We start from the raw sequence: 14,117 nt of genomic DNA on the forward strand, positions 1-14,117 counted from the left end.
GGGGCAATGCCTGGCGGCAGAGTAGGCCAGCACACTAGCTAAAATGTATGCCCGGACCTGGAACAGGTACAAGGGCAAGCGGGTGGGGTTATCCACATATAAATACAGTACAGCAGTTCTAGGTTCAGGCTGCTAAATCCCAAACAGACACAGATCAAGTTTGCTGAACAGGTGCCTCCTTTTCAATAAATTAGCAAAGATGCATTAACATTCTTTTAATAATTATGAGGTGTTTATACTTATGAGAGGAATTTTGTTATTTTAGCAAAAGGTAGCCAGACACACTATAAAAAAATTAAAATGGCCTAAAGACTTTCAGAATGCAGGCAGCCTGCAAATGGTACATTATACTCACTAGTCCCTGATGAGCTGCTAATTTCCAGCAGTAGAGTTGGCGAGTTGTGGGTTAATTCGCTCTCTTCTTTTGCCTCTGCACATGAGGGTGAAAATGACTTGCATTCTGCATCAGAGATGTAGTCGGTCACAGAACAGTCTCTAATACATGTGTCCTGATACTTATATTTCCATGGATATGTTTCATGATCGGGTGTGTACATACGATTGGGTGGTAATAAAGGTGACTCTTCAGATGACATCTGGAATAAAAAAAATGCATCTTGCAAAACGATATCATGTACATTCACTAATAAACTAATCTAATTTGTCATACAGACATACAGTTGTACTAGTATTTGTTTCCAAAGCACAATGCATCATGTCTAGAAATGTTGACCTTGGACTTTTGGGTAATTTGACACAATCTTTATGAGACATTGGGGGTCATTTATCGTTAGTCTGATCATTTTTTGTTACGTTTCCCATGAAGTTCTGCAGTGGACTACCTGGTTCTCTGAAGTATAATATTTCATTTTTCCATCCAAGCATAGTCCATTTTTTCACTGACCAATTGACTTCTGTTAAAAAGAGTGCAGAGTGAAAGCAGATCACACTACGACATGCTCTACTTTTTACAGACACACAAATAATAGGCATGTGAATTGTTCCACTGAAAAGTATTGCAGTTAGCGTAGCTGTGTGCTGTAAAAAATGGGCCTTATTTCTCTATCCTATGGACAAGCCCTTAGCCATGGACGACTCTCTTGCAGTTTAGCTCGAGGCTTAATTAGTCTTCCTGGTTCAAGCTTAAAAGATGGAGATTGTTGACTTAGTTTTGAGCTTAGGCCGTATTTACACGACCAAGTCGTTTCTTGCATTTAGGCCTTGCACATGATCATATAGGGCCCATGATTCGACAATATGCAGTTAGATCAAAGCCCCCATAGAGAACTATGGCATCCAGTCACAGAGCGGTGAGCACGCAGGGGTACATTTATCAATGGTTTCGCACATTTTTTATGTTGGGCAATCCCAGAATATTTTCATTTGCGCCTGTTCCAACAGATTTTTCAAACACTTACGCTATTTTTTTTTTTCGCATCAAACAGATGGGGGAGCTGAGGATGTGGACAACAAATCCGAATGCCACTGTAAAATCCTATGCTCCAAAAATGTCAATTCCAAATTATGTAAATTATCACTGTATTCACAACCAATTATGAATATTAAATAAGTTTTATTGATTTTACAAAAAGATAATAATAACAAATTTACATAGCATGGTAGTTGTACAATGGGATCACATGATTATATTTCGCAGGCAAGGCCGGCTCGAGCCCTGGGCACTGGGCATACCTGGGCAAGTGCCGGGGCCCAGAGCTGCTGGGGGTCCCACATAACTATACACTGTACATAAGGAATCCATGGGGTGAGTGGGGCTGTATCCAATAAATCCATAGGGTTTTAGGGGGGGTTATATAAAATAACCATGAGGAGGCTGTTTGGTATGATAAAATAGGAAATATTTTAGGGAACAGGAGACTGTTTTAGTTAATGCCACTATGTGAGTTCACTGAAAAGGGGCCACTGTGGCTCTGTCGCACGGGGGCCTACTGAAACCTGGAGCCGACCTTGGCTGCAGTATCTCATATTTTTTATGCAAAAGGGAGGTGTGTGCTATGCCATTGCACTAGCCCTGGCGAGCACACGTTTTTTCAACATCTTTCATGCTAATTTTTTTTAAATGGGCTTCACTCCTTGTCAAGTGCGGTATAAAGTGTGTCTAAAACATATATTAAATATGGTGCTGTTTTTATGGTGCAATTGGAGACATAATTCATGCACATTCAGCGTAAATCTCCCATTTGGTAAAATGGAAAGGAAGAGCGGATGTGTGAAATCAATACAGCAAAGCAAATCTCTTACACAGTAAACAGGCGATATGTCTTTCCTGAAGAGAACAATTGTATCTTCTCGCCTGTCCGCTGGATTTAGGGAATCATATTCACTGTCTTCTTCTTCAGAGAAAAGAATTGGAGACAAGCAAACCGCAAATGGGGCAAAAGCCTCTTCTGGCTGCTGCTCCTCCATGCTAAGTGCTTGCCTTAAACATATGATAGAATGTGAAGAAACCTACAGTAATAAATAGATAATAGGGAAATATAATAAAAGACAAATTACAGAAGGCACCTTATAGAACAGATAAAAGTCATATAGTGCTCTACGGTTTTTATTACATCATACCTGTAGTACAAAGGTCAAAGCTGTTTTAAGACTAAAGCAGTCTATAGACAAAATATAGTCCAAATATGATATACCGTAACTCAGATCTTTGCAATCATTAATGTAATTAATCCCCTCCATAGTCAGTAAATAGCCAATGTTTACAAGGGAAGGATTTTATACCTCCCTACAATACCAGAATATAAAAAAACATACTCATTTGTTGGCAGATCATAGGCATATCAGGTGGCCGATGAAAAGAATATTTTCCAGATTTGCGGCAACTGTAAGGTAAGTCCGCAAACCTTCGAAATATGAAGAAATATATAAAGGCTTGTCTGAGAAAAGCTCAAGTATATGATATGCTGTATAAATAAAAGTGATTTTATCAAATCAACCTTAAAGGATTTCAGTTCGAAGCTGTTCTCCCTGCCCTTTTGTTGCTACCCCAATCTTTCCAGCTCTTAATGGAGATTTTAGATGATATCTATATTTTATTAAATAGTTTACCATTTCATTCCATAATATATTAGTTAAAACCTATAAAAAAAAATAACAAACACTAGTAAAAATAAAAATGTTAATAGAAGACAACAGATGTGCAGTGTTGGTAGTAGGGGAATATTCCTGGGTGATTTTTTTGAAGCAGACAGTTACATCTCCAGGCCTCCACGTGTCACTGCTGAGATGGAAATTGTGTTTAGAGACGGTTCTAGCATAGAGGAAACTTCCTCCTCCAACTGTACAATATTCTGTGAGCAGGGGTGAACCCAGCCTTTCTGCTGCCTGAGGCGAGCTATAAAAAGACGCCCCCCCCCCCCCACTCCATATATGTATTATATCAAGGAGTGTCAGGACCAGACCCAAATCATATTGGTTAATTTTAAAATAAAGCAATGCAAAATACATAATAGCGTGCCACCATGTACTATATAATGCACACAGCGAGCTACCATAAAGAACAAAATACATACAACAATCTGCCATATAATTTAAAATCAATACACCATGCCACCATATATTATAAAATACATACATCGGCGTCCTCCGTGTAATATATAATAGATACCATATAATACATACAGCGTGCCGCCATATACCATATAATACATACAGCGTGCCCCCATATACCATATAATACATACAGCGTGCCCCCATATACCATATAATACATACAGCGTGCCGCCATATACCATATAATACATACAGCGTGCCCCCATATACCATATAATACATACAGCGTGCTGCCATATACCATATAATACATACACTGTGCCCCCATATACTATATAATACATACAGCGTGCCCCCATATACCATATAATACATACACTGTGCCCCCATATACCATATAATACATACAGCATGCAGCCATATACCATATAATACATACAGTGTGCTGCCATATACCATATAATACATACAGTGTGCCCCCATATACCATATAATACATACACTGTGCCCCCATATACTATATAATACATACAGCGTGCCCCCATATACCATATAATACATACACTGTGCCCCCATATACCATATAATACATACAGCGTGCAGCCATATACCATATAATACATACAGCGTGCCGCCATATACCATATAATACATACACTGTGCCCCCATATACCATATAATACATACAGTGTGCCCCCATATACTATATAATACATACAGCGTGCCCCCATATACCATATAATACATACACTGTGCCCCCATATACCATATAATACATACAGCATGCCGCCATATACCATATAATACATACAGCGTGCAGCCATATACCATATAATACATACAGCGTGCCGCCATATACCATATAATACATACAGCGTGCAGCCATATACCATATAATACATACAGCGTGCCACCACATACCATATAATACATACAGCAGTATGCTGTATATATACTATATGGCGGTATGCTGTATGTATTATATACTATATGGCGGTATGCTGTATGTATTATATACTATATGGCGGTATGCTGTATGTATTATATGTATATTGTATGTATTGGCGTGCCGCCATGTTATATAAAATACACACATTGTGCCGCCATATACCATACAATACATACAGCGAGCTGCTATATATATATATATATATATATATATATATATACACAGTATACACACACTCATACAGCATATACACATATATACAGCATATATACTCATATAGCATGCATATACACACACTCACCACACACATACAGTATAAACACACTTATATACAGTCATACAGTATACAAACACACACACTAACCGTGCATTGTATACATGTATACAGAGATGCATATAAATATACATGTGTGTGTATATACATGTATACACATGTAAATTTAGATGCATCTTAGGATATAATAAATACATACTTACCATGACGGCGGCCGCGGTCGGGTGAAGCAGGCGGCTGGGAGAGTCAGGCGGGCCGCGGAGGCATGAGGCGGACGGCCGGGAGTTGCGGGCCGAGGAGGCTTGAAGCGGGCGCCTGGGAGAGACGGACGGGCCGCGGAGGCGGGTGGCTGGGAGTGGCGGACCGCGTACGAGTGAAGCGTGCGCCCGGGAGACACCGGCGGGCCGCGCAGGTGTGAAGCAGGCGGCCGGGCCGTGGAGGCGGGTGGCCAGGAGTGGCGGGCCCTGGATGGGTGAAGTGGGCGGCCGGGAGACGTGAGCAGGCCGCGGAGGTGTGAGGCGGGCGGCCGGAAGTGGCGGGAGAGGTGGGCGGGCCGCGGATGCATGAGGCGGGCGGTCGGGTCGCGGACAGGGGAGGCGGGCCTCAGATGGGAGACGTCGGCCGGCCAGAGGCAGAGGGGGAGGGGGGCGGACCACGGACTGGAGAGGCGAGCCGGGGGTCCAGGAGAGGAGGGTCAGAAGGCGGCCGCAGACAGAAGGGGCCGAGCTGCGGTGAGTGACCTGCCTGATGCCGCCCCACCGTCCACCAGGAGGCGCCGCCGCCTGAGGCGAGTTTCTCAACTCGCCTCATGGTAGGTGCGCCCCTGTCTGTGAGCACCATTGAGTAATCAACATGTATAACTACATGCATCTCTACAAGAACTCTGTTCTCTTCCAAGCAAAGGGTTGTGCGGAGTTCAGCGGTTCCACTCCTGTAACCAGTTTTTTCTTTTATTGAACAGTAAAGTGTTAGCTAGTGGAAGAAACGTTAATAATTGCTGCGACTGAAAACTCTGATGAAATACAACCATCATGTGAAACAGGAAATCATCATTGGTATTGACCTTTTACATTCCATGGTTTTTACCTACAACATGATGAATAGTAGCAGCTAATGTACATCCTATTATCTTGTCAATGTTAGTGAAGCAAATGTATGACATCATTTGGGGATGCTACACAGATCATTGTAGGGTGTCACGTAGCATAACTTCATGGGAGCATTTGTGTCAGTGTCCCTGAGCAAATACAACACGTGGACCATCTTTCACCAGCATAAGCATCTCAAAAACAGCTTTGGGGGGGTTTTTTGCAGTTGCTTCCTTCCCACAAAACAAGTGGCAAATGTTATACTTCTGTAGAAGAAATCAAAGACTGCCCACATTTTGGAGGATGTAAAGAGGGATAACTTTCAAAATTTACATACAGCAAGCAATAATCCTAACACTCCTGTCCTATTTCAAACAACCCATTCAATCCTGTTTGTGTAGACATACAATTATAGTTCTCTCCCCTTTGTAACGCACAATAATAAAGCCTTTTTTAGTGACAAAATAGAAAGCCCCCTTAGTTGCTCCCTTGTGGACAGTATAATATGATATAATGCTAAATAAAAGTCATACTTTCTCTCTCCATATATAAATAATTCAGGAAGTGCTGTATGAAATATAATTTAGTAGGGTTGCCATGTATAGTATAATAAATAAAGGGGAAGTGCTGGTCAGTTATGAAGGGTAAATATTGTCTGGGAGCAAATAGGGGACATAGTTGTTATGCGGGAGGGCACTAGGCTGTAAGTGACTGAGGTCTTCTCAAGAGCACAGTGTGTAAAAGCTGAAAACATCCAAAATTTTTCAGCAATAAGTCACAGCGAGGTGAAGTTGTCAAATCTGCTTAGGTTATAAAGAAACAGGCAGTAAAGTGCCGCCTTGTAATGGCTTTTATCTCCTTGTTGATAAGGATGGTATTCAGGCCACCTAAGGAATTTTCCTGCTCTCTGTATGTTTGATTGCACAGCTCTGAGCAGTGAGTCTTTACCATTTATGGCTGCAGGATTTTATGAGCATTATTTTTAGAATTTATTTTCTCCCTGCCTTACCAACACTTTCAGATTGATAAGGTGAGAAGGGCTGAGCAGGGATTGATAAAAAAAAATTTGTTAGTAAATAATGCCAATAGAATAGTCTTGCCAGACAGAGAGCAAAAAGTGTTAATCCTCACTGCTCAGAGCTATATAAACAAACACAGGAAGATAAGATCTAAGCATATTGTCAGCCTCCTTAGACATACACTATACAGGATGGAATACGAATCTCTAAAGAAAGATAAAAGCTGTTACTAACAACAGTTACAGTTTAAGCTACTGTGGAACAAAAGGATAAGTTAACAAATTAGTGACCACCCACGTGTCTTTTATTTTCTTGAAGCAAGTGCTGAGGTGTGTAATTTCAGCTTTCCACCTCTCTCTAGACCCAGCAGTTTCTTTTCGTAAAGGACATCTACCACCAAAGTCAAAGTCCTGCTCTGCAGATGCAGTATCTGCAAAACCTTGTAAGCACAGAAGCCTGTAAAGCTTGCTCTGTTTTCAAAATGTTTAGGAGAACAAGAACAGGAGTCTTACCCCTATTCAATCATGACATTATCAAAATCTCTTTACCATGTAGAAATCATCTGTGCAGTGGTGTAACTAGGAGAGTCAGGGCCCCCTAGCAGGCTACTGCATGGGGCCCCCCTTCCCACTTAAAAATATACATATTAGTATACTCACGCATATAAATACACTCATTTGCATATGCACATACATACAGTACCATATGCAACATACTCACATACAGTATATACAGACATCATATACACATCACAGATACTGCATATATACATCACAGTATATGTTATATACATGTTATGGTGGACATGTGCAGTACAATATAGATATAATGGTGCACATCCTCCATTCTTTATTGTGTCAGGTCGGATGACGAGGCCCCCTGACACTGTGGGCCCCATAGCGGCTGCTATGGCTGCTACCACTGTAGTTACGCCCCTGCATCTGTGCATCGGGTGTTACAAAAATATTCAAAAAAGTTTTCCAGGATGGGAAAAAAAACTATACCTTTAGTATTAAATTCCTCTCCGTCTACATATATGTCCATAATGAAATATGGGATAATTGACCTATCATTATGTCTTCTACAAAAGAAATGGACTTCCAGCTGCAAACAGCACTGTTTCAATGTTTTTGCATGTCATCTGTACAGTGTAGGGAACTGGTTTGGCCATTGACATGGATCAGAGAGGAAACTAAACTCTTTATGTAGATTTGCTTTTGCAGGCCACTTTTCCAGGTATATGGGATTGGAAAGGCCATAATCGCTGCTCTGGAAATTCTGGGAAAAAATATGCAAATAAGTTTTCCAGAGTGGGGAAACTGGACCCACATTAACAGCCTCTCACCTGGCAAAACTACAATGTGCTAATGAGATGCTAAAACATTAAAACTGCTCTGTCCACAGTTGGGAGTCTATTTTGACATAATGGTTTTGCTATTATCACACATGTCATCAGTCAGACATAGGTGTAGAAGAGCTGCCTCTCAAAGGGAACCTGTCACCACATTTTAACAAATACAGTTAGCGGCAGGTTCCTATAGAGCCCTATTAACTTACTGACTTCCTTCTTTTAGCTAAAAATAGTTTCCCTCAAATCCCCATAAATCAAATTTATTTTATATTACCTGGCATCATATAAGGCAGTGATGGCAAACCTTTTAGCGACCGAGTGCCCAAACTGCAACCTCAAACCCTCATTTATCGCAAGGTGCCAACCAAAAATTAAAGCAGTAACTTATTGCTGCCTGTTCTTCAACAATGTTAAATCAGACTGGCCTCCTGACGACACCAACACAGTAGAAAGGAGGAGGGAAAATTTGCATCATTTTAGCTTCTTTCCAGTGTCCCTCTGTACAAAGAGAATCATGGGGCCAGAAGGAGGTCCTCCAAACATAATTAGGCTCGCCACCACTGATATAAGGCATCAAATGGCCCCTCTCATCTACACCACCCCATGTCCAATGCTTCTTCTCAGCATGCCATGTGACCAGGGTGACATCAACACAGGTCCTTTACCCTCATTAACATTAGCAAACTGTTCACCATGCATATATCTGATCACATATCAGTATCCTAGCATGATTACTGCATGCCTTTGTGGACTCCTACTCCCCCCTCCCCATCGTCCATGACGGCTGCTGTGATTTCATGTGATCAGATTCATACATGGGGTAGACTGTGCAAATTTAACAGGACATTAGGTAATGTCACCCTGGTCACATGACATGAAGTGGGCAATGATGTAACAGAACACTAACTCAATGTTCAACATCACAGCAGTTCTTTAACACTGAAACTTGTCAATCAGGAACTAAGAGGCAGAGTAATGCAAGTAACTCATGAATATGCTGGGCTTCATTGGACAAAAGTAGTGACATTGGACTTGCGTCAGGTGAGTTGCATATAAGTTTACAAACTGATTTTTTTTAACATTGCAGCCAAGGAAAGTATTTATTTTGTATTGGTTGATTTGCATGACATGTTCTCTTTTAATGGCAAAACCTAGGCACAGTTTTGCTCTACCACCTTGACAAATACATTTCTGTGCTCCTATAAAGGTCGCCCTCAAAGGCAAACCTCCATAGGGGGTACAGTTTCTTACCGCACAGTATGGAGCATTGACACAGTACAAAAATAAGGCTCCCTCTAGTGGCCAAAACAAATCTAGGTTTGATTTTTTAGATTTTCCAAAACAATTAAATGGCCAATTAAAATAATTGACAGTAATTTACGTAATAAGAAAATGTATAAATTATTGCATGTAATATAGCACCCCAGCTAAATGCCAAGTTGGTGCTTTCCCTATAACAAGGCTTTTTAATGCTGTTTTGCTTTCCTGTATGATATGAATATTTCCTCAGTGAACTTGATTTATTTATAAGAGCAGAGCATTGCACTTGATGTGACTCTCAACTCTGGTTAATTCAGGATGCTCTGTCCCGGATATCCTTTATATCTATAATAAGGACTGTCAAAACCAGACAACCCTATGAAGTTGTAGGTTAAGTAGAAGCTTATATGTATGTAAATTACATTAGGTGAAAAAAAGACAACAAAAATGGCCCATATTATTACTCTGGGCACGAGTGTGAAGAATGTCCTCATAAAGTCATTTTAACAATGATGACATCCTCCAGTGAACTGTTTCAGCATGTAAATCTTGATGATACCACCTCCCTCTGTAATAAAAATAAAACTGTTGCCAAAATCTCCCATTACCTCATCTGTAGCCTCCTAAAGCTCCAAACTGGCAGACAGTGCACACAAAGTATTTGTCAGATTGGAAGGACAATTATTTCACTGAAACATAACCATCCATTTGTCATAATGGTGGTTTAATGTAGAAATGCTCATTAAAAGTTCCGTAGCATTTAGAAGTAAAAGCTGTAATATTTTATTTCTGATCAAAATCCCGACTCTCCAGGCTTTTATGGATGCAAAGAATTTGTGTTGCTTAAATAAACCAAATGAGTATAATATTGTTGCCATAAATATACATTAAGTACAAAATTATTAGATTTTTTCTAATTAACTTTGACTTAACTTTGATTTCTACAAGTACTTTTCCTACTGCTCTCTGGGTAACCTTCATCCCTTGCAACACCCAGTGATCAGTTGCCATCTATCGAAAAACCGATCAGCGAGTGTTGAGTCCTCCAGCAGTGCCATATTACAGAGCTCACATTGTCATCACTGTGCCATCAATGTAATGAACAGAAATCTGTGTCTTTAAGGGCAGGAGACAATCCTTGTAGCCAGCCTCTCCACTCTGGCTAATAGAATCGGGTCCTAATGATGAGAAATCTAGAAGGCTACATGCGCATGAGTGTATGCAATTCATGGGCCTCAAACAATGGATCCTTGTATTGCAAGCTGATATCCAGGCACAAAAATTGGTAGAAATAGGACCTGTTCTCAGATATGCTGTTTTGACAGTCAGCTCACACACAAGGCCGTAGAAAGCACATAGAAATTAATTTTTCCATTGTAATAAATGGATAGCACAAAAGCAAAAACATTAAAGGAAATCTACCATCAAGATCAGACATGATAAACCATAGACACTTACTCATTGATCCTGGCACTCTGACTGTGGCAATCTTATATTTGTAATACACAGCCTTCTCCCTTCTAAAATATACTTTTAAAATTATGCTAAGGAGCCAGAAGGGCTCTTGTGGGGTGTTGCCAGAGCACATCAATGCTGCAGCTTTATATCAGGCAGAGAGATACTGAAGTGTTTAGGGACCAGAAGGGGAGGATCAGTTAGTGTAACAGCCTGTGAACCTGCAGCACACAGGAGATCTGGTGACAACCCCATTAGCCCTTCTGTTTTGCTAGCATAATTTTAAAGGTCAATTTTAGAAGGAAGGACGCCATGGATAGCAAATATAATAAGTTTACTACAGTCACAGTGCCTGGATCTTTGAGTAAGTGTTACCATGGATTTTTATGGTAGCTCTCATATATATATATATACACACACTCACCGGCCACTTTATTAGGTACACCTGTCCAACTGCTCGTTAACACTTAATTTCTAATCAGCCAATCACATGGCGACAACTTTAGGCATGTAGACATGGTCAAGACAATCTCCTGCAGTTCAAACCGAGCATCAGTATGGGGAAGAAAGGTGATTTGAGTGCCTTTGAACGTGGCATGGTTGTTGGTGCCAGAAGGGCTGGTCTAAGTATTTCAGAAACTGCTGATCTACTGGGATTTTCACGCACAACCATCTCTAGGGTTTACAGAGAATGGTCCGAAAAAGAAAAAACATCCAGTGAGCGGCAGTTCTGTGGGCGGAAATGCCTTGTTGATGCCAGAGGTCACAGGAGAATGGTCAGACTGGTTCGAGCTGATAGAAAGGCAACAGTGACTCAAATCGCCACCCGTTACAACCAAGGTAGGCAGAAGAGCATCTCTGAACGCACAGTACGTCGAACTTTGAGGCAGATGGGCTACGGCAGCAGAAGACCACACAGGAAACTGAGGCTACAATTTGCACAAGCTCATCGAAATTGGACAGTAGAAGATTGGAAAAACGTTGCCTGGTCTGATGAGTCTCAATTTCTGCTGCGACATTCGGATGGTAGGGTCAGAATTTGGCGTCAACAACATGAAAGCAGGGATCCATCCTGCCTTGTATCAACGGTTCAGGCTGGTGGTGGTGGTGTCATGGTGTGGGGAATATTTTCTTGACACTCTTTGAGCCCCTTGGTACCAATTGAGCATTGTTGCAACGCCACAGCCTACCTGAGTATTGTTGCTGACCATGTCCATCCCTTTATGACCACAATGTACCCAACATCTGATGGCTACTTTCAGCAGGATAATGCGCCATGTCATAAAGAATTGAGGCAGTTCTGAAAAATTTAGGCAGTTCTGAAGGCAAAAGGGGGTCCAACCCGTTACTAGCATGGTGTACCTAATAAAGTGGCCGGTGAGTGTATATATATATATATATATATATATATATATATATATATATATATATATATAGGGCTTAATTTAGAATTCTCAAATAGGGTATTTGAAATGTGGTTTTTTAAGTTAACATATGCAATACAACAATACAAATACATGACTTTAAAGAATTTCATAGAGTTTCACAACCATAACCCTATGTCTGCATGAACAGAACTTGATTAACAATGCCAGTGACTGGCTGAGCAGTCATGTGAAATCATCACTTCCAGTCTGACGGGTACCAGAACCCCGTGAGATTGGACCTCCACCACTGGAATGCAAAAAATCTTTACAGACAGAACTCTCTTTGTCTTTGTTTTACACAGGTTCTATAGATAATTTTGTGTAATTGTGTGATTTCAGCCTTTAATACGCAGCCAGTATAAACAATACGTTCCTAGAAATATGTGATTAACATCACTTATCCAAGGTAATTTTAGAAAGGCCTGACTACTATATATATATATATATATATATATATATATATATATATATATATATATATATTTATTGGAATAACATGTTCCTCATCTGAACTAATAGCTAATATTTAACATCTACTCAAATCATTGGAAATTGACTGAAAACCATGGTTTATATTGCAATGCAGATAATGGAGCTAAAGGTTACAGAACCTGTTACCTGGTGTCCTGTACAAACCGTTCTAATGCGAATAAAATCACAAATAGGATTTTTGACCTTATTTGTTAAACTTATTAATATGAGCTCATTCTCTGTCCTGATGCTTTTAGAAGAATCAGATTTTTATAAAAGTTCCATCTAACTAAGTAACCTTGAAGATTTATTTGAAAGGAAACCCTTTCAGGAGAGCTTAATAAACATTATATAAATACATCACAGGTTTAACAGAACCTAATGATAGCAGATCTGTATAATGCATTTTATAAGTGCATATTCTGGAGGCATATTCTGCCCAGATAATGTACAGTGATAATATATTCTCAATGTATTCAACAAACAAAAATATGTTCACAGAAAACAGATGATCTCCTTCATACGTGGCTTCCTTGTTGCATTCGCTCATACCAGAATGGTGCAGGTGTTCTTAGTTGACGTAGATTTGACCCACTGAGAAATTGTGAACATAATATGGCTGCCACTTTGCTTCATTTTATCTACATGGAAAAAGACCAAGCAATATGCAAATATGGCAAACAATCCAATAGCCAGATAATCCAATAAATAAAGGCCACTGCCAGGAGCGTAACTACAGGGGTACAAGCCATAGTAGCTGCTATGGGGCCCATAGTGTCAGGGGGCCCCGACATCTGGCGCATTAGGTGTAAATGTGCTACATGCGTGTATTTGCTCTAAATGTGGTTGCATATGTGATGTGTATATGCTATATGTCTATGTATATGATGCATGGGTATATATGGTAGTATATGTATGTAGTGTATATATGGTGTGTATATACTGTATGTATATTTTTTAAGGGGTAAGTGGGGCCCCATTCAAAAGTCTGCTATGGCCGCCCTGCCTCTCCTAGTTACGTCACTGGCCGCTGCAACCAGTGAAACCACAGCAGGTGACATAAAACTGTCAATAAATTCTCAATCGTTGTACAATGTCAGCTTGACCTTACGTTTCATTCTGGATTTCAGCCATACCGATCTGCAGCCTATAAGTGACTGTTACATATATATTCCATGTATTTCCATTTTATTAAATGTCCATCTTTATACTGCAAATGAAGGAACACATACATTGGGCCAAATATACTATTTTTTTTAGATATTCTGTGAGTAGAAGTGACTCACAAACAGGTGGACTGGGAATTTAAA

At 40.3% G+C, this 14,117-nt stretch overlaps 1 protein-coding gene across 5 annotated transcripts in view; it reads right to left on the bottom strand.

Moving 5' to 3' along the window:
* LOC140128642 (uncharacterized) overlaps positions 1-14,117 on the bottom strand; it is a 43,472-nt gene that overhangs the window by 10,760 nt on the left and 18,595 nt on the right. For 3 of the 5 annotated variants that reach the window (XM_072150371.1, XM_072150357.1, XM_072150364.1), the window contains 2 exons: positions 2,263-2,469; positions 356-596 (listed from right to left, as the gene is read on the bottom strand). In XM_072150371.1, the coding sequence (XP_072006472.1) occupies positions 356-596; positions 2,263-2,427 (406 nt within the window). In that variant the 5' untranslated portion in view covers positions 2,428-2,469. Of the gene's footprint in view, positions 1-355; positions 597-2,262; positions 2,470-13,359; positions 13,449-14,117 lie in introns of all 5 variants that reach the window. The other 2 variants (XM_072150343.1, XM_072150350.1) reach the window with 1 other exon arrangement.

Source organism: Engystomops pustulosus, chromosome 1, assembly GCF_040894005.1.
Source record: "Engystomops pustulosus chromosome 1, aEngPut4.maternal, whole genome shotgun sequence".
NCBI classification, from domain to species: Eukaryota; Metazoa; Chordata; class Amphibia; order Anura; family Leptodactylidae; genus Engystomops; species Engystomops pustulosus.